Source organism: Anser anser (assembly GCF_964211835.1).
Source record: "Anser anser genome assembly, chromosome: 9".
NCBI lineage: Eukaryota > Metazoa > Chordata > Aves > Anseriformes > Anatidae > Anser > Anser anser.
The window spans coordinates 3,512,224-3,535,395 of NC_139729.1; the positions used below are offsets into that span (position 1 = coordinate 3,512,224).

The following is a 23,172-nucleotide window of genomic DNA, read 5'->3' on the forward strand; positions in this document are numbered from 1 at the left end:
GAATATAAATCTTGTTGCACCTCACGCTTCTTGTCACAGGTGCTGAAATAATAATCTAATAAACTTATATTTAAGTATCAGCAACAACAAACCACTACCTTACAAAAAAGACAACACACATATATTCAGGCGGGGGAAATTAAAAGTTAATAAAGAAGTGCCATTTGATGCCAACACCATATACTGTCAAACTTGTCAGTACAGAGACATCTCAAGGACATCTATATTAAACAAACTTTTGACATACAGTTTTCAAAAAATCAGTTCTGTAAGAATTGTAAGTCCTTAGGTGACCAAAACAAAGCAACCTACAACTTATCATAGAAATTTAATGTGGAAGGCCTGTTAGGCTATTTAATGCAGAGGAGTTCCTGTTGCTGTTTTACCGAGTTCGTAATAAAGTTAAATAATAAATAATTAATTGACTGGACTTTCAACTGAAAATTCTTTTACCAAAAGAGTGGTAACTTTTTTTCCCTGATCCTAAGTGGTGGTTGTACATACACGAAGAAAAGCCTAATTATAATTTTTCATTCTTAACAACTCTCAGATATTTTTAATGAGGTCTTCCTGATCTCTCAGACTTGAGAACATTGTGCACAATTATGTCCCCAGAACCATTTGCTGAGTGAAAGCTTGAACACCCACTTACTTCCTAATTTCTGTAGGCATGCATGCTTATCTTGTGGAGCCAGAAATACTTTTCACTTGGCTACAAGGAAATCAGAAATAAAACTTGAGTCAGAGACCTCCGAGTCTTGCTTTCAACAGCATTGTTTAGGCTTTGTATTACACTGCCTTTTCTCCTGCCTTATGAAATGATGATTTATGACCACTTGCCTGCTGAACTTTATAAAATACAATAGAAATACCTCACTCTGTGTTCCTTATACCCAGTATAAACCTTATTTCAGGCATGCTAACAATTATCTGTTTGCCTTTTTGTTTGAGTTGGGGGATAGAATATGTATAAGATAATAATTCATGTGCAAGAATATATAGCTTGTCTTGAAGAAAGTTGTGGAAAAGTGGTGGGTCGGTATTTTAATCTTTTATAGAGATTGTGATACTACACCCAGGAAATCTTTCTATTGTCTTCAACAAGCATTAGATTAAGTTATTTCAAAACTATGCAGGCAGACTGCCATAGCTATTGTATCATGAGGAAGAACATCTGAGTGCTAATGTATAATAACATTAGCATTGAAAAAGAGTCAAAAGCGCACATAAGGAGCTCAATAAATATATTGTAAAACCCATTACTAAACATTATTTAGCATCTGGCCCTGAGGCTGTTATACTTAATTAATGGTGTTACCGTTTCTGTTCAACAGATTCTCTTAAAGTATTACATAAAAGATTAAGAACTACACTATAGTAACAATGGGAATCACATATAATCACATGAAGAATAGGAATTCACTTTTTTTTTTTTTTTTGTATCTTAAGACCCTATATTATATCCCAAAGCACAGGATGAATATTATGTTACTTCACAGGTCAACATTGACATATATAGGCAGTTGTATGGATGTGCAAATATAACAATTTGAGAATACTAAGCATGTAAATAGGAAGATAGGTCTGATGCAACAAAAGAGTCCATGATATACAATAATCCAAACAAATAAAGACAACTTGATTAGTGATTGACTTCAGTCAAGTGGCACAGCGCACTTTAGGATCATCAAGAAAATTTTCAGAAAGGACTCTCTTACATTAATGTCCTGGTTCCAGTTAGGACAGAGTTAATTTTCCTCCTAGTAGCTGGTAGGGTGCTATGTTTTGGATTAGGATGAGAAGAGCGCTGATAACATGCTGATGTTTTAATTGTTGCAGAGCAGTGCTTACACCAGGCCAAGGACTTTTCGGCTTCTCGCTCTGTCCTGCCAGCGAGCAGGCTGGGGGTGCAGCAGGAGCTGGGAGGGGACAGACCCAGGACAGCTGACCCAAACTGGCCAAAGGGGTATTCCATACCATCTGGCGTCATGCTAAACAATATATAGGGGTGGCTGGCCGGGGTGGGGCGCCGGCTGCTCGGGGATAGGCTGGGCATCGGTCAGCGGGTGGTGAGCAATTGCGTTGTGCATCACTTGTTTCATACACATTATTATTATTATTATTATTATTATTATTATTATATTCCTGTCTTAATAAACTGTCTTTATCTCAACTCACCGGCTTCACTTTCCCGTTTCTCTCCCCCATCCCAGAGAGGGAGGGGGGAGGGTGAGCGAACGGCTGTGTGGTGTTCAGCTGCCAGCCGGGTTAAACCACAGCAATTAAGGTGAAGATTTTCTGTATCTATTTTGTGTCCCTTGCTGGTGGTACTCATAGATTGTGTGCACTACTAGAATCTGCAAAGCTTCTGGAGTATTTGGAAGGATAAGGACAAGAGAAGACAACAAGACTAAAATTCAAACATTCAGGCACTCTGGGTGGAGATGTCACTATACCTCATTCCAGTTCTCTGATTCAGATGCTGCTCTGGAGGCATTTCCCTGATGTTCTTGCCAGAAGCAACTCTTAGTAACTCACAGGAAAGCCTCTTCATTGAGTTATTTTCCTGCTGCCTTGCTGCATGCCAAAGATTTGCCAGCAGATGCTTCTCACTAAAGAGCATTCCTTACAAAGCAGATCCCCTGCTGCATTTCCAGCTCTAGAGCTATGTTATCTTAATAAAGAAATATCCCCGGTCCTCCTCAGCATCAGTGTGCTAGTCTACTAGTAACTGTTCCCTCCAGACTAAAATGCCAGTGGTCTGCAAACTTCAACCAGAACTATTGCAAGTGTCTTACAAGTAGTTAAACTGTAAAGTATGTGAGCTACAAAGAACTAAGAAGAAAGGTACTGCCATAGGAACCCACACTCTAACAGAACAACTAATAGTTTTTGAGAGGTTTTTCATGGAAATGAAATAAAACTGTCATATCAATATATCAGCTCCAAGAAAAAGTTAAATAGCTATCGGGGAGCTGGGATTCCATTGCAAAGCAAGACCATCATTATGAACACTGCTGTCACTGAAGGTGATTGCAAACTGGGGACAAATATACCTTTACAGACTTCTTTTCTCCCTCTGGGATTTGAATCAAATGCCAGCCTTTCCAATGACACTGCCCCTTTGAGGATTTCCTGTGATTTTTAGACTGTGCTCTTATCAAAATCTTAAATTAGCGATTGGAAGTGCTGACGTTCCTATGGCACAAGTAAGTAAAAATTGATCAGACCTACAGGGATCAAAGAGAGGCTTCAAGTACTGATCAACATGTAAACAAGTTGTTTATGCCATCTGAAAAAAAGAGTGAAGTGTTGTCCATGTAGAATTTTAGTTTGAATTTTATTTCAAACTAATGCACACAGTGACTCTAAAAAATCACAACTCACACTCTTGGACATACACTGTTTGTGATTCCTTGATTCGTTAGTTGCTTTTCATGGACACAGACATGATAGCAATCAAATGACTCTGAACTCAATGCAAGCTATGAACTAGCTACCTCCAGTTCCAGTTTTGGAGAATCCCACAGCAGCTACTCTCCCCGTTCAGTCTGTACCCCTCTGCAACCTCTCCTGCTGTCAGTATCCAACACACAGGAACTTTATACACAGCTGAATAAGATCTTTCTTTTATATCATTCACCATGCATGAGATGAATCTCATTGCATGAGATTCATTTTTTAACGCCACTTTAAATATCTCAGTCTTTTTAATTCTGACTAATAGATTTATATCCTCCAGGTGCAGACACAATGGTGATCCTTAATAAGTGTGTGCCGTCTTCCACTAGAAGTTACATAATTTAAGTTAAGGTGACATTGGCCTAAGGTCTGGGAAATACAGAATGCCTAGTTCCTACTGACTTGAAATCTCTTATGATCTGGCCTACTACATTATTATAAATTTAATTTTAGTTCAATTTAATATTAAACTAATTGCCAGAGTAATGAGGGTTTCCCTGCAGTCATTCAACCAGTTAAAACTGTGCTCACCTCCAAGCAGACATCCACAACTGCATCTAGGAAAATGAAACTCTTTTTTTTTTCTGACAGTTCTGGTGTTTTCCTTTTGCTCATTGATGGTGTCACACTGTCAAGTTTTGGCTTACAACAATTTCTCTGGAAATTTTCAGTTGCCGTGTTATCACCTTATTTAGGAAACAGTTGCTAAAATGGGTGTTATTTAACATGAGCTACAATAAAAGTGTTGGGAGCACACGGAGTAGTATTTCAGTCTCTAAAAAGCCAAAAAGAAAGTAACATTCTGTATGATGAAACAGGTTAGCAAATGCTGGGAGATTTCAGAGTAAATAAAAAACAACCCTGAAGTTATCACTAATCTTCACATCTCCTTCTTATTTAGACATATATCTAATTTTAGGGGGAGGGAAAAGAAATGTAAGTCTCCAGAGACCTACACTTAATTAGTTTTTAATTCGTTTACACACCCAATGCCCCAGAAGGTGATTTTATCTTTAAATAAATCTGATTTGACGTGTCTTAATTGAGAAAGCCTACAACATGCATAATAGAGCTACTAGAACTACTGTTTTGTATTTTAATGTGTTCATATTGAATTTAAAATCCAGTAAACAGGGTTTCACTCTCTGCTGGAGTAAATTGGTGAAACTCAATTAACTTCAAAGGGACTGTTCACAGTGTGTAGCATATGTGAAAGTCTTGGATGATTAGAGTCTAAGGACACCTGCAAAGTGTTGTTATAATATCAATGAAAAGAAATTATTTTTACTCTTTTTGCAACACCTCAGAGAAGTTCAACTTCATAGTGGAGGGAGGAAGGGAAAATTGCTTTGGTGTTCCTTCATTTGATTCTTTGTATTGGGCATCAAACTTCCAAGCACTGAGCACATAAGCCTTCTCAATGTCACTCCATGTCAAAAAAAAAAAAAAAAAAGTTTAAGATGTGTTAATATGTAGGTCTAAATTACTACTTGATTAATTACATAATGTAGACATATTTTTGCTTCCTAGCCTCAGACTTTTATACCTTACTCATTAGAAAAGAAATTTCCTTTAGAATAATTTGAAAGAACTAAAGATATGACTGAAAAGTTATCAGCTGTTGATTTTGCATCTTTTCTTGAATATAAAGAAATTTTAACCTAAAATTTGCACCTAGCAAATATCTATTCAAAGCAAAATTGGAATGGAAATGAAGACTCAGTCTTCAAAAAGATTATCAATAAATTATTTTCAATAAATTGTTTATTATTATTTTGTAATACAATCTAACACAAAATGTATCAAGCTACATTTTCTATAATTTCCACTTTTCATCATTTACACTGGGTTACAATTTTCTTGTAGAAATATCCTTTTGTACAGAGAAGAATATATTGGTATGAGGATGTCAGCTGGGTTATTAGAAATACGAATGTTTGCTACTGAGTGCTGAGAGGTGTCTGCCCTTCTCCTGGAACAAAACTAGAAGTTAATTCAAAAATGGGATTATTCAGCTGCACACCTACTTGCTTTTTCATTGTGAACATCACTGAAGAATTTATTTTTATCACACTCTAGAAATAAATATCTCCTGCCATCAGATTTAAATAACTACCAATCAGCATACTGTTGACACTGTAGATTTGGGTTAAAACAACAACATAAAAACATAGCAACAGTAAGCCTTTGCTCCTAAACCATTCACTTATTTGTGACTTTCCAACATCCCTTTTTTTTCTCTCTTTCTCTCATGTAATCTTTCTAATTCTACCATGTGGAATTAACTGGAAACATTGACTGTTTTTCTATAGACACGTAATGATATTCTCTTTCAGTGAGGTAATAAGACAGCTAAGAAAAACTAAACTCTAATAAATACTAAAATACTATTTCTTGTACGTTAATATTTTCTGATTATAAAATTGTCTTCTCTTGGATTTAAAGCAGCTGTTTTTCTATCGCACGCATATAAATCTCTTTATTAATTTCCAGATTATATTTGCTTTTCTGATGATATGCTTTGACTTATTAATCGTACACTTCATTACATAACCAAGTTTGGATTCAACTTAAATTCAGCAACCAATCTTTGATGACGCCAATCAGCTTTATAAAAGGAGCTGTTATGTACAACTAGCAAGAATAATCTTTGACAAATCTAAGATGCTTTATAATAACCTTCAGACAATCCAAGACACTGGGCTATGCATACAGTACAACAGAGAAACACAACAGAGAACCTTGAGCAAGCCCTTATGTCTACACAGCACAGGAAGACATGCATATATCTCATATATAAGAAGTCAATTACCAGCAGAAATTATAACATCTTGTTCAGAAAATAAAAGTTTCCCCAAGAGAAAATTATGTTAAGTGAAGCTACATAGAGGCTTCTAGTCTCTGTGTTATTACATTTAAAATTAGCTCAGGTATTCTTAAATATACACCATAATCTGCAGCACAACATTATTCATTAAATGGTGACTTAAACATAAAGCAAAAGCAGAGGCAACCCTTACCCATTCTCCCCGTAGTAGGAGAATTATGCATTGCAGAGATATCTGTGCCAAGCAAGAGGAAGGGGACTTGTTACATACTAACTCTGAGTTCACTTGAGACTTCAAACTGATGGCAAGAAAGTGGGAGCACCAACACATAAAGGACAAAAGATCAAGCACCAATTATTAGTGGTAGCTTTGTGAAGAATGTTGTTGAACATAAGATCACAATTTTAACTGAAATAATTTGTACAGAAATTACTCTGATAAAGACATGTACAGCCCAGCTAAATATGCTAACAAAAATGAAACTAGAAAAATCAGAAGGAAGATTTTAAAAAGTTGTCAAAAGCTACAATAGTAGGAAAAATCAAACATGGAATTCTGTTGGAACAGATGTATTTTTCCATCGATAAATACTCGCCAAACCTTGTTAGGAAACAGAAGAATTTAAATAACTTGTCAGTTTAGGGAAATTAAATGGAGTACAGCTGATTATCTCGTTACCTTTTTGCTTCTGAGCACACATTTCTGACATTTTATGACATATTTATGACAATGTAAAAATGGATGTGAGTCTACTCACTACATGGGAGAAGAATCTTCTCATGTTATTAGTGTACTGTGCAGACATAAAATCACTCACAGGCATAAATATTCCAGCCTTGTAGCCAGTGATGCTGTACCTTTCTGCTGGAAATGTCTAATAAAAATTTGAGCTACTCAGAATAAATCTGGCCAAGTGGTTTGATACGGAAGAATACCATTGCCATATTTTTAAGTAGTGGCAAATGTGAATATTTTTTATGACACTTTTCTTCTGCTAAGTATCCTTTAATTCTCTGATAGGATTTGCTAGATTCTGAGAATGTCACTGAATAAATCAGAACATGAGAACACATTCTCTGAATTTCTGCCACAAAATTAACTGCCAATAATGACAAGCAGATATTGCTTTGTAGTAAAATAGACAGATGGTCAGTTAATCTTAGGCCTTGGCAAAAACCAGAAGAGAATACTACTAAATAGTGAAATAAATGAACATATCAAATCCAGTCTATCTCAAGTCTGGTTAAGTAAATTAAATTCTATTTATGTTATTCCTGTCCAAATGTTATAAGCACATTAATACCAAATAAAAATTCCTAGGGAAGAGTTCTCTCAAGCCAGAATTCAGCTGTTCATATTGCTCCAGTAATTGCCAAGTGAGATTGATAAAAATGTTCTCTAAAAATTTACTGACATGCTATAAGAACTAGACTTAACTTCAGTCCTAAGAAGGTTTGAGATGAAAAGGATCTGTGATATCAAACACACAGCATTTATAAAAACTGAAAACAAAGTAGTGACTTTATATTTTTGTTTACATGAACTGAGTTCCCAATTCATGTAAATGTTGATAATTTTTTTTAATATCAAAATAGAAAAAAAAAAAGTTGCAAATACCCTGCAATTAATGTGTCACCTTCCAGGATGTTTTTATCCCTTCTCCTTGCTTTACAATTTCAGAGACCTCTGTAGGCAGCAATGTGTTACTTCATATGAGGTTTGTAATTGGATCGGGCTCTCATTAAAGGAATAAAACAAACAAACAAAAAATCTATTTGGATTTTTATTTTCTTACTTAGAGTTGATGACATAACAAAAAACATTTCTGTGAGTGCAGCTGTGTCCATACAATGCAGAAGATGCCTTCATGAGAGTATGATTCCTTCTTTTATATGCAACAGTAAGGATTCTGAAATGTTTGTTTAAGCAGGGCTATACAACCTTACTTCAGATGTTATGTCCCTAACACTAGTGGTTACAAATAAATACCAAAAAACAAAACAAAACAAAACAACAACAACAAAACACTAAATATATATTTATTTATAAAACAATACAAAACCTAAGTGCAATCTCTTTCTTATAGCCCTTCCATTCCTATCAATTTATAAGATCTTTGCTTAATCATTACCCCCTAAGTGCAGAGATAAACTATGTCCAACATACTCATTTTATTCACTAAGCTAAGTTCATAAAAGCACAAACAACAGATTAAACGGTTCTGGGGTAAAAAGGTTTTGGCATACTATCTATCATTCTACATCTACTGTCTATCATTCTACACTGCAAAGGAAAAGGGTTATTTTTTGTCTCTCTGGAGTTTTTAATACTATCACCAATAATAAATACCACCAATGCTTATGGTAAAAGCCATGAATATGACAAGAAAACTGTAATTTCAATACTTCAACAGCCCCAAATACACAAATACAAAAGGAGGAAGATTAATACAAATGGAATGAACAAAGAAGGAACCTCTTAGGCATAATCAGAGGGAAGGAAATATTTGGCAATGTATTTCCTAGAAATTCTTCAGGAAAATCAAGCTAATAGAAACTGGGATGGCTGCATGCACAGTCAAGTAGACAAACTGAGATTAAATACAAGGAAATGAGAAAAATAAATAACAAAACACATACACACACAAAAAAAGTGTATAAAAAACACAGAAGGCCCTTTACAAAGCTGTTGAGGACAAAAAAGCCACAGTTTACCAATAGTACAGAGAAATATCAGGAAGAAAAACGGTTCACATCAGTTAAGTATTAGGAATATTTTTAAAATGGGAAGTACTCTCAAAACATAGGGAGCAACCCATCTATTAGCCAAAAAGAAACCTAACAAAAAGAAAAAAAAAAAGAAAAAAGAAAATTCAAACATATCAGAAATTCTGTATTAACACCAGGTTTAATATCTTTGACATAAATATTTGAGGTTGAAAACAACTCTCATTGTTAATAAATAAATGCCCTTGAACATTAATGGGGGGGGGAAGAACTGCATCAGTTAACTTAAGTGCTCATGGGACCAGAAATAATGGAAAAGGCCTTATATGATTACTCAAATGTGCTAGAGAATGTATTTTGCCAGATGGTATAGTGTATTGCTTAGGAAATTAGACAGAAAAGGGAAAAGGAAATCATGGCCAATATTTTTCATCAGCGTATATGAAAAGCTTGGACTAGATGATTGAAGAAATCAGCCTTCCAAAAGAATATTGTTAGAAATGCCACTTGTTTGAAATTAGGGAACTCAGTGATGTGTAGGATATAGGAAAGTCGACAGAACAATTATAAAAATGCGTGCAGAACTTGCATCTTCTTTACATTCACTAGTGAGGCACTAAACTTCCAGAATAGTAAATTCAGCTTCTGGAAACAGCAGAAACATCCTTAAGTTCATTAATAATGGCTAAAAAAAAAAAAAAATAGGAGTTAAGTCAATAGTTAAGTCAATGCTTAACTTCTTGTGATAATTCCAAACTTTATTTATAAAGTGGTGATTTGTGAATAAAATAGCTTGTTTGAAGATATAGGCAATTGCTATCTTCTCAGTTCTCTGCTGTACTGGAAATTTTCCTCTTAAGCTAGTTAAAGAAAGTATCAAGTAGATTGACAATGTCAGAAGTACTGACATTGTATTTCATTGACATATATTTTATTGTCCTACATAGACTATCACAGCTAATTTTGTAATACTCTGCCATTGCAGAAGTTATAAAGACCTAAACCAAAGATTAAAATTTACAGGTGTAACTGAAATTAAAAAAAAATCCAAAAAGATGTCAAGAATATTAAGAGCTTCAAGTCAGCACAAAACAGTTTTTCAGCTACCTCAGAAGAAAAATAAACTGCATTAATCTTTTTAATTTTATTGCAATGCTGACACTTAAAAATTGACTGAGTATGCATAGTTGTTACGATGTTCTACAGCTTAACTTATTTAGCTTTCATCAAAAATAATTAAACCTTATTAGTCACACTGCATATCTAATGAGAAATTTAATATTATTTAAAAGTCAACTTGAATTTAACATAAATGTACTTTATTTTTCTATCGTTCTCACAATTAGAAAAAAAAATCATCACAGAAGCTTGTTCTCTTCTATCAGTTTGCCATAGGTGAAATGATCTCATCTGTCCCAGATGATTCTGAATTTAGAGGCAGGAAGAAATCAGCTGTCTAAATATGAAACTCCAGAACAGAAGGAGGAAAAGTATTTCACAAAGCCTTGAACTAAAAAGGCCCAGACTGAAGTAGCAGTCTTGACTCCAAACATGCAAGCAGAGCATTCGGTCAAAGAGTTCTGTATTTGTGCTAACTCTACAGCAATCTGAGTAAACTCCTTGGTAGGCAAAAAACAAAGGGAGACCTGACTTTCTTCCGACACTGGTGGAAGAATAGAGCTTGCCTAGAGGTAGAGAGGAGAAAATGAAGTGAACTACTGAGGTAAGTAGCTTTTATAGCACAAACTAAGGAATAGTGTTTTAGGGAGACACTGGAAGTGAGGAGAAAGCTAGAACACATAGTTTGCAGCAGTCACTAGGTTCACTGTTCAGTCTTAAGTACCAGTAATTTTGTGAGTTGATTTTCTGAGTATGAGGAAAAAAAAATGCTGGCAAAGAAAATAAGGGAGGTCTCTTTTTCCACCTGTCCAAGCTAGTTCACAATAAGAAAAAGATAAAAATATATACTTTCTTTTCCTTTCCTACAATCAGTGGAAACCACTGACAGGTTTTAAGCTGCTGCAGTTCTTTAACCATTGCACACTCTCAAGTTCTGCCTCTCCTACTCCTCTACTACATAGGATGTTCAAAATTTAACCAGTGGACTTAGAGTAGTGTGTTTATCATACACTATTTTCATTCAGCTGGATTTGCATTACAAGCAAAAGAGGTGGAGTAGTTTAATGATTTGTTCTAGCAAGCAAACAATTAATATTAATTACAGTCTTCCAAGTACCATTTAGCTTCTTAGCCTTCTCGGTGCTGATTATTTTGTATCACTTTTGTGCAAGGAGCTTGTTTTACATTTATTTACAGTACATGAAACCCTGGAAACATGTCTTGTGTGTTTTGAATCGTAAGCAATATATGTGATGCATAAAACATAGAGCTGGAATCTATTTACTGTTGAAATATGCCAGCTAACATAGTTTCAGTGTAGGTTTATCTAGTTTAAAGCCTCCACACAGGACAACATGCAAGTCTATAGTTAATAAGAAGTTAGTTAAAGTGCCAAAATATATCAATCTAAGAGACAGAAGACTAAATATCTTAAATTAACACAAGATTTATAAGCAGTTCTTTGTCATTACCCTTTCAAAGCCTGAAGACTGGTAATGTCTGGATCTGCAAATTGGGCAAAGTATACCAATATATCTTCCGAAATTACTATTCTGTCAGGGACAGGGGAAAAATAATCAGACAAAAAAAGTGCTTTCACCTGCACCAAACCTAAATAATGTTCTGTCTGTTTAAACAGACACAGCAATATAATATTAATTTAGAGTGGATTCATTTCAAAGCAGTAGCATTTTCTATATTTCATCTTCTAGGGAGTCAGAAACCATAATGATTAACATGAGAAAAGAAAAATGAAGAGTTATTCTCAGATGCTGATCTGTAGTCTATTCTATCATCAGCCAATGGGCAAAAAGGAATGCCTCCTTACCTGCATTTGGACTTCTATGGAAATGTTCATATTTTGATTGCAAAACTGAACTATTCTACATGCCCCAATAACTGGAAGTGAATCACTATTGGAACATTATACTAAAACATTTATACAGAGAAAAACAACAGCTTACATATCTAACGGTTATAGGGACTGTATGTAAAATCACCTGTGAATGATATGATCATGGAAAAAAAATCTAAAGGAAAACTATTTTGGAAAAGGGTAAGGAAATTAGACACATTGGAAATATTTCATGGGAGGATTAGGAGACAAAGTGAATACAATGAAGAATTCAAGGTCATTTTAATATGGGCCACTGCGGCATTCATACACTGAGCATCTTCCAGCTGAAGCAAGGAACTTGTTGGTATCATGCAGTTTTAAACATGACAAAATTAAAATATTTGATCCCAGACAATGAAGTCTAGGATTACATTTTAGAACAGTCATTTGAGGAGAACAGCTTCTAGCACTAGCTTAAACAATTTGGTTATATGCAGCTATGACTAAGATCACATGAGAAAACAGTTCATGCCATAAATAAAAGACTAAAGAAGTTGCTCTTCATACAGCTGAAAAGTCAGCAGGAAAAAAAAAAGTAGAGGAAAAAAACAATATAATAAATGGGGACTATACAACAAACTTAACATTGATCAACTGATGATATTGATGAGGTATACAAATCACTGAGACACAGCAGAATCTGCTGTCAGCTTTGTGTAATCATGGAACAAATTTTCTATAATAGAATAAGAAAGCAGAAGAAGCATGACTAGATAGCATCATTTTCGTCTAGAAAAGAGAAGAGTGAAGGGACCCAGGATAACAGTATTCATATATCCTTCACATATCCTTCAACAAAATAGAAGGGGATAATGAGTTCTTTTACCACTGGTAAGAAAAATAGGAATGAGGTTTAAATTGCAGCAAGAAAGGTAAAGACAGACATTAGGATAAACCTTCTCAAAGTACAGAGAAGTAAATAATGGAATATATAGTTTAGAAAGGTTGTACAATTTCTTACACTGATGGTTTTCATGGATAGACTTAGCCACTACCGATAAATTTTTGGTTAGGCACAGATGATGATGGACTGGTGTGGGAACGTTAAGTTCATGTCATCTTAAAATCTAAGAGCTCTATTTTTACATACTTTTCTGTTGTTTGCCATTAATCAATCACAAACATCAGGAGTATAAAATTTAATGAAATAATACTTTCATTTATGTGAATTTTCACAAGCTCTTTTCTTCACAATAATGCACATAGCAATGAAAAAAAAATTCTTTTATAACCTCTAACACAAAAGAATTACCTTTTGTTGAGACAGCATGTTAAAGCTGCAGCATGTGAATCATTCAGACTGTTTGAAGCCGTAAAAAATCCTTTTGATTATTTTTTTTTAATCAATATAAAAGAAATAATGCCACTGCCAGCAGCACCTAGCTCATTAATGTTTAAAATAGTCTCTAAAGGACTTCCATAGAGCACATGAACTGCAAATGTTCCATTGGAGTGAATTACAGATACAAGAACAGCATTAAATTCTCTAAAGCACATCTTAACCATTGGATGTAAAAGGAGCCCTAAACATAAATGTGTGTGTTAGTCTGGTATGCCTCCTCACCCACAAAATCAGCTTTGCAGTCTGTATAATCACACCCTTACCACAAGTTTCTCATCTCTGCATAGCTTGTTGTCCTTATAACTTTGGCAAGGTAGAAGGTGACAATTACATTAATCTGCCCTCATAAAGTCCCTCCATGTCACGGTTAACCAAGGAACCACAGATACACTTTGAACAGTAGACAAGAATGGAAGGGAATGTTTCAGAAATTTAGGTTTCTTTTATACTAATCACTGGTGTTAAGGTCTAGCAGCTAGCATAACAGAGGCTTGGAAAGACAATCTTGCCAAGATAGCTTCTTCCCTTCTGGTTATTCCAAGGAAAACTCAAAATAATAGGTCTACTTTTTGTCATCTTGCTTCAAATTCTTTTTCATTTATTGCGTGTGTCTCTCCCAGAGTACAGTTCATAGCGATTATGTGTATGTGCATCTTTCATATAGATTGACTTTATAAAACCACCCCCTACTCAACAAGAAAGGTCAGATTTGAATTTTCAGTGTGCAGTTATTGACAACTGATGTTTACACAATCAAGTTTTAATAAAACGCAATTTGGCAGATAACTCTTCCTTGTTCAAAACCAGTAGTATAAATATTTTGAAAGCTTGGTGGGTGTTCTGACTGCAGCAGAAGATTGTGGGAAGAGAAAAACTGAAAGGGAAACTGGCAAGGATGATTAATACAAGTTTCTGAGGGGAATAATGCCTAAAGGTTAGTTGCTGCAAAGATAAATTGCCCCGAGAGGGGACAGATTCTAGTTATGGAGAAATGAGCTATCACTTTTGGATAGCTTAACTTATAAACGAAACAAACGTGTGAGCCTAGAATTATTTATAGAGAGATATTACAAGAAGTAGGTCTAAGCTGTTAATAATCATGAAAGAGAACAAGGCAGTGTAATGGTCAGTTATCTGTCAAGAAATAAGGTGGGATGAAATGTATCTTTTGTTTAAGCCAGCACACCAACCATTGCATGCTTATTATTTAAAGAGAATTTAACACATTGGAATATTTATTCATTTAGAATTGGTAAGATTAATTGCTTGTGGCAGTATGTCATTTGTGCAAATGCAGTGTAGTATGTGCTAGAATAATGTCAATGTGATCTGTGAAAATTACCTGAAATGAACATTTTCAAAGGCTGTTGATAATAATAAGGGACTTTCCTAATCAAAGCAATCCTGGAGACAAAAACTGATGTTCTTCACAAAAACTTGTCATCCAGCAAAACACGGCTCACCCTATTTTCCTTGATTTGGGGAACAAAGACCAACGTATTAAGACAGCTTCTCCAGAGTACTGCAGATAGAAGCCTTTGGCCTTTTTCCCCCAACATGTCCTAAGTGGAGCTCAGTTTCATAGTGACCTGATGTCTCTGTGCATATATCATATTGTTGAACGAATGCCCATGGACAGAGGTTTTGTTAATAATTAAATACATATATATATATTGTTGTGGTTTAACCCGGCTGGCAGCTAAACACCACACAGCCGTTCGCTCACCCTCCCCCCTCCCTCTCTGGGATGGGGGAGAGAAACGGGAAAGTGAAGCCTGTGAGTTGAGATAAAGACAGTTTATTAAGACAGGAAAATAATAATAACAATAATAATAATAATAGTGATAATGGTAATAGTATTAACAATAATAATGTGTAAGAAAACAAGTGATGCACAATGCAATTGCTCACCACCCGCTGACCGATGCCCAGCCTATTCCCGAGCAGCCGGCCCCCCCACCCCGGCCAGCCACCCCTATATATTGTTTAGCATGACGCCAGATGGTATGGAATACCCCTTTGGCCAGTTTGGGTCAGCTGTCCTGGGTCTGTCCCCTCCCAGCTCCTGCTGCACCCCCAGCCTGCTCGCTGGCAGGACAGAGCGAGAAGCCGAAAAGTCCTTGGCCTGGTGTAAACACTGCTCTGCAACAATTAAAACATCAGCATGTTATCAGCGCTCTTCTCATCCTAATCCAAAACATAGCACCCTACCAGCTACTATGAGCTACTTAACTCTGTCCTAACTGGAACCAGGACAGATATATATATATATATATAATTATCTAGCCCTTGACATAGGGTAACACTTGAGAAATCAAACCTTTCAAGCAGGATGGGCAGATGCCGTCTGGACGGCCACAGGAATCTCTATTGCAGAGGTCCCAGCAACAGTTCCTTCAGTTGGACTGGGAGAGAAACGCTAAATCTTCCAGTGTTTCACCTGTTCTGGCAATATATAGTAACATGCAGCATGAGCCAAGAAGAAACTACAGTTTCTAATAAACCTCTCAGGGTAGGCAGGCAGCTACTACAGCTTCACCCCAAGCAGCCTTCCTTCTGTTCTCTCTTCCCTCCCTCATGAGGAAGTTGAACTCCCATGAGGAAGGAGGATGAATTTCCTCCACGGAACCACAGACATCTCCCTCTTGCTGACTGGCTGAGGCAGTCCCAAGCTCAGGGGTTCATATGGGTGAGGCGTTCTCAGGCTAAACGAAGTCAAAGATGGCAATTCCAGGCTAAGCCTGTGAAAAATATTTAAAGCTTCTCAAGGCAAAGTCCCTTAGGGCACTGGACAGATACCTAGATAACACTTGGTCCTTTTACAGCCTTGATCAGGTCCAGCTCATGACCTCATGGTCAAGTGATGAACTGACTGAGGGGGCTCCCTCTGGCGGCAGGGCTAGGGTCGGCAGGAAGGCCCATCCCACAGCCCCAGCCAGGAGCAGGGCAGGCCTGGAGGCACCGCCCTAGGAATGGGCCCTGGCCCAGGCCAGGCTGGGACACCATCACGGAAAGGCTCAGCAGTGCCCATGGCATGGCAGGGCAGTGGAAAGCTGGAGTATGGCCCTGCTGCAGCATTGCTGGAGCTGGCAGGGATACTCACAGGCGGGCTGAAATGGAGTCCTGGGCCATAGGCAGGGCAGGGGAGGGCCTGGGGGCTGCCATTATGGCCCACACCACGCCTCAGGGCCCAGAGAGGCCTGAGCACTGCTGGGCAGTGCAGGAACTCTGCTCAGCTACTATTTCTTCTGAAGCTGTCCTACAAATAAAATAAAATCAGCTCCTTGGACTGTTTCATTTTCAAGCATCTAATTCTTTAAGATATTAAAAATAATCTAATGAGTACCCAACAAGTTGTTTCAGCATAATTGCCTATAGTTACTACTATTTTGTACAAAAAAAAGTTAAGGAATAGTATAATCATTGCTGAAGGGAAGAAGCAATCACATTGTAGAAAGCTGCAATAGCAAGTTAGTGGGTTATAAAGATGTTAAACATGAATTATTTTCTAATAGTCTTTCCCCAATACTCACAATAAATTTTAATATATAATGTGCCAGTATCTGTTCATATGAAAATCTAAAGCCTGAAAACACATTACAGCAACATAGATAACACTGAGAAGACTTCAGTGACCTTTAAGTAAAAAAAAACATAGCCTTTTACTTTAATAGACTTTGACATTATTGTAATTCTGTCCTGCTTAACCACAAAATGTGAGTTATTACATATTTTAACCAGGTCAACTGAGATAGGATGAGGATTTTTAAAATACCAGAAAGAACTTTAGTAGATTACACAAATCAGTCCGGATTTGATAGGTCTGAAACGCAAAAGGAATTATTGAGTTCTTTTAAAGAAACACTTGTGAATGTGAAGTCTAAATGTAATGTTAACATTACAGTCAAAGAATAGAAAAGATTTGAGGATTTTATTTTTAGCTCCTGAATGTAAATTTTCTTTTCACTTTGGACGCAAAATGACTAGATTAAGACATATCACAGACAAGATATCTTGCCAGGCAGGCAGTCTCCAACCGGTCATCCCTGCACAGCACACCATTGCACAGTGTTAAGCACCAGCTGCAAATAAACATGCTAAGGGAATCACAATCACAATCTTCAGCATATTAATATGCTTTCCATGCTGCATTAGGAAGGCAAAAGTTCAGCTCTCAGTCAGATCAAACACATTCTTGTTATTTACAGTTACCGCTTGCCACAGGAAACAGACCTTTTCTAAGTAGCCCTCCCAGTGATTAGAAAATTGAACTAACTTTTAATCTTGAATCCCACCACACCATGGCTTGCATTAATGGTTTTCTTAGCTTTGCCTGCTGTGCTGCATCGCAATCCAGCACAACTGCTCACCCTGTCAAACCCTACTGCAACAAAGTGTTGAGAATCACCCTTGTTAACTGACGCAGGAAGAACGCAGAGAAAAAAGTAAGTTCTTATAGAGAACAAACCCATACGGAACATATCTCGTGCTTCCAGAAAGTAAACACCACCATGTTCTCAGACACAAGATAATCTTTTCGGTGTGAGTGTAACAAAGCTAAGCAATAGAGCACGATTTGTCACTTCGCTTTTTCTGAATGAACTATCCTTTACATATAACAACACAACTGTTGAATGCACAGGTTACACACCTAGATGATTAGGAGTACAGTACTTTGGGCCCAGAAAACTCAGTGCTTTACAATAGTAAAACTCATTCCAATCAGATGATGAAATATTTTGACATAAGCTGTAGTTTGAGCAGCATGGGTAGTATTGCGAATGCTGGTTGTGATGTAACTAAATTGTCATCATGACAATCACAGTATGACAGAACACCTCTACAAAGACAAATAATACACCATTTGTGACAACATTTATTGCCAGATTAGGCATGGTTTCATATTGCAGTTGAAAAATCAAGACTGTACAGTAAAACGAGCTTGAAAAAAGTGTCATAAATAATACATTAAACTACCTATCTGACAAAAACAAAACAAAACAATAAACCGTCATTTACGGTAAGTGCTGTCTAAAATGTTATCTATTACCTCTGTATTTTTACTGCATGAAAATGCAGCTTATGAAGCTACGATATTTCAGAATATCTTTCAATATCCTTTGTAAAGTACTAAAAGAGAAACAAAGCAGTCACAAGCTAAGCATGGAAGAGTGTAGAAAGTCTTTGCTGCTGCATTATGCTACCCTTTCAGAAGAATCCCATATCACAACACATTGTACATGTACATAGGAATTCATAGTACTACACCAAGAATGGACCTCATTTTGCCCATACAATCTTTTACTTCCATTCCTTACCCACACATTTTGCCCTGGGAGTATGAATTGCAGTGATGTAAGTAAAGCCTCTGTAAAGTAGTAAATTATAAATACTATGTTTATTGTCTTAAAATTAGTATTTTGCAGCTATCTAAAAGGCTCATCTTTCTCCTTTCTCTCCACCTTGGCAGTATTTCTGCTGGAAACTTCTCTTTACCCAGACTAGGTAAAGCCATGCCACTCTCTTTCTAACTCAACACCTCATATTTAAAATGTTTGCCCAGGACATTATCCAATGTTTTATTCCTATAACATCCTTTATTCTTAACTAGATACATGCCAAATTTCAACTCCATTTTCCAGTATGTGACAGCAAATTCTGCAGAATTATGCTGCAAAGACCAGAGATAGGATTACATCTCTTGTTTCTTTGCTTCCCTCTGTATATCCATCTTTGTCTTCACACTCTTCCTGTCATACTTATGTTTTATGAACGCTCTCAAAGGCAAAGCCAGAAGTATGTTCATTTTTTAATTCAGTGTGCCACCTCACCCTTTTCAGTAATTCCTCACCAACATCAATGAAAATTTGTTTGGAAAATATTCCTTTACTATGTGATCACTGTAAGTGATCCAAAAAGGAAATGTAGTTGTAATGACAATGCTGAAAATCTGTATGTTTAGAATGCTTATTATACCAACATACCAATACCCACATAAAATTTTGTCATCTCCCTACTCTGTTGTCTCTCAGAATCATAGAATATCCGAGTTGGATGGGACCCACATCAAGTTCAACGCCTGGGTCCCCAAAGGAACCCCCCAAAATCATCTTTTACATCAAAGTCTTAGGGACTTTGAAATTCTGTTTATGCTATAGAGAACCTAGAAAAGGATGACTGTCTTCACCAATACTAACTCATAAGCAAAATCATAAATTGTCCTGAGACGTTTCCTGACGTGAACATTTAAGAGGTATGCCCCAGCAATCCCTGCTTCAGCAAAGTAGTAGGACATAGACAGAACTTAAGGTGTTAAGAGTTCAGGGCTTTACAGTCCCATTCAGAGACCAGATGACTTTTTTGAAACTAAACCCTAAATATCTTGAACATGAATAAAAAATTCCAGATCTGAAATCTTCTCTAGTCTGCTATTCACACACAAAACACTGAATGTAAGAAGATTAGATTTGTGGAACTGAAAATAATGCACAATATTTCAAATAATCATGGAAAATGTGTTTCTTGTATTATGTATTTGAAAAATACATATTTGAAAAATCAAATAATTTTTTCATACACCACAAGCCCTTATCACAGGTAAATAGAATAAAATAAATAAAAATTAATAAAACAACCATTGAAACCAAAAAAATTAAATAGATTTCTACACACACTTTGTTGTCAGTCACTTTCCAGCCTGGATCAGTATACCTCTCGTTTCTTTTTCTTTTATTCCCTAAACAGAATATTGAAGAAAATTGTTAATTTTGTAATTTACAAGTTTCATGCAGCAGAATTTATATTAAGTAATGCTTCTCTAACTCCAGTTATCAACCACAGGCACTTTTGCAACATCAAAGCCATAAAAATTTCAGTATTTAAACAAATTATTATAGTTGTAATCATTTGGCTATATCTGCCCTTTCATTTTCCAAAATTTTCCTATTGGAAAGAAGGAAAATTTGTCTTCATATTCTTTTATATTACAGGAACAAGATTAATACATATGGAAAATCTCTGGGTATCAATAAATAAACTTTTTTTTCCTAATATAGATTACACTATACGTAATGGCCATAAGCTACAGTTATAAAATTAAAGATGGTATCTTAAAGTGCCCATTATGATTTTTTCAGTTGCTACTCAAATACGAAACATTATGATGCCTTCATAAAAATAATAGAGTTTTCCACATGGCCCACATGAAGAGATTCCATTTGAATTGTCATGTTCAAATAATGCAATGATACAATGATACCAAGCTTATTCAGAGAACATTCACTGTAGAAAAAAAAAAAAAAAAGTCTGACTTTAAGACTGAAGTCTGACTCTACTGCATTTTTACTCTCTGAGTAGATGTACAGGAGTCTTCACATCAGATTTTCAGTGTGAACGCTCATGACAGCAAATTTGCCTTTCTGCAATATTCTACGAAAAATGCTAATAATTTACAAATATTTCTGCAACTATTCTAGGCAACATTCTTACTGCTTATGGTATTCATAGAGTACAGACAAATATGTTTAGTTGAAAATATGAAAACATTCATAAGCAGTAGTTTGCGATGCCTGTCCATCAACCACAGTCAAATGCAATCATCTTAGAAACAGAACAGGATGCAAAGTCCTGCTATAAATTATATAACATTTTGTGTTTCAATTTCTCAATTTCTCCCTCCCTCTATTTTGAAAGATTAATCCTTTCTTTAACATTGCTTGATATAACTTGAAACCCTGAGGCTTGATTCTAGAACTACTACATGGTAACATTTAATACATGACTTGATATTATTAAGTAGGTGTTTTATTGCTAAAAATATTTTTGAGGAACATTAACTTTCTGTATGCACAATATATATCTAATATGTAGTGCTAAATCCCCAGAAAAAAATGGAACAGTCTCCCCAGGGACGTTATCATGGCACCAAGCCTGCTAGAGTTCAACAACACTCTCAGACATATGCGTTTTTTTTAGGTAGTCCTGTATGGGGGCAGGAGCTGGACTCGATGATGCCTGTGGGTCCATTCCAACAAGGCATATTCTCTGGTTCTATTCTATTATTCTGTGAAAATGCAAACTGACACTAGTAGATCAATATTGAAGTCCAGTATCAGGTATTGATATTGTAGTATCAATATTGAAATATCAGGTCAATTGACAAGTTGTTACTACTAATGACAACTGATTACAGGGACCACAAGGAAAATAAGGAGAATTCCTCCTTCAAATTACTATCCCATCCTGACGTTGTTTGGTTCTGCAGAAAGAGATTTTTATTTTTTCATTTTTCATTTTAAAAACAAATATTATAGGAAAGTATATACGTATGAAATTCCAACATCATAAGTTGAATTACATTCAAAATATTTTTATTTTTTTTCCTCCCACAAAATTCAACTTAGGACCACTGAAAAAAAAAGGATGAATAAATAAAATAAAAGGGCATGATATTGAAAAATATCACTACTGTGGAAACAATGAAAAAATTACTCAGTTTCACTTTAACCCAACTTAAGTCATCACTGATATTAACACATTCATACAAAACATTTGGATTTAGAACAGAACAAAATAGAATAGTTCAGTTGGAAGGGATCTTCAAAGATCATTATGTCCAACTGCCTGACTACTTCAGGGCTAACCAAAAGTTAAAGCATATTACTGAGGGCATTATCCAAATGCCTCTTGAATGCTGATAGGCCTGGCACATCATCCACCTCATGGGGACGCCTGTTCCAGTGTTTGAGTACCCTTATGGTAAAGAAATTTTTCCTAATGTCCAGTCCGAACATCCCCAGCGCAGCTTTGCACTGTTCCTGGGTGTCCTGCACTGGTAAACAATGAGATTGTACATGTAGAAAAAATCCCATCAAATACCTTCCCTATTAATAAATAAATAAATACTGCTTCTATGCAACATGTTAAAATTCTATTAATTTATTGAAAAAAAGAATCCAAGCCAAGAAAAACAAACCCCACAGAACTTCATTGCTCTCACAGCTGTTTTAGTTTAGAAATATATCTCTGCCAAGAGCATCATCTATCAGAAATATACATTAGCTTTTCAGTTGCTTTAGCTTAATTTGCTTTTTGCACAAAAATACAAAGTTGGAGAAGCAGAAAAGTGAAGCTTTCCCAATTTTAATCTTCAGATTCTACTTCACTTTACAAATGCAGCAATGGCAGATAGTCTATTGAGGACTGATTTTTTGTTTTTATGCATCAGGTCTAGGGGAGATGATAAAAAGACTTGAAAATTTTATTCAAGGCAGGGTATGTTGCTTAGCCAAAAATACATTATGCAGCAGTAATACAAAAGAAGTCACAGAAGGACCTTTACATGAGTACTCAAAAGTCCACTAGCTCCTCTTTGTATTTGTCTTTATAACAGAAGGTCCTACAACTGAATACCCTAAAATCAAAATATGAACTCCTGTTTCCTGTCAGGATCTTTTTCAGCTTCAGCTTCTATTTGTGAAGGATAAAATAAGATTATTATTTTTAAGAATATTAAGATTATGTATATTAAGATTATATATATTATATATATTTATTATATATAAATGGTAAGATTTAAAGGATAAGAAGCCACATTTTCAAATCCCAGATCAAGGCCTTTTCTTTTCTCTATTTTTCTCAATCAAAAGACTGCTTATCTTCCTCTAACTGTGGCAACTGTTATACTCTTATAGTCTGTTTGCATATTTTCTCCATCTTAATTGTAAAAATGTGTCATGTCTTTAGAACATGTTCTAATCTATATTATTTACTCATTCCCAAGCATCTATGCATTTCATT

The 23,172-nt window shown here is 35.8% G+C and overlaps 1 protein-coding gene across 1 annotated transcript in view; it reads right to left on the bottom strand.

Annotated features, from left to right (window-relative positions):
• Window positions 1-23,172, bottom strand: part of LOC310904279 (uncharacterized protein) — a 231,542-nt gene that overhangs the window by 99,856 nt on the left and 108,514 nt on the right. The window contains exon 5 of the mRNA XM_083848762.1: window positions 20,047-20,110. Coding sequence (XP_083704888.1) covers window positions 20,047-20,110 — 64 coding nt within the window. The remainder of the gene's footprint in view (window positions 1-20,046; window positions 20,111-23,172) is intronic.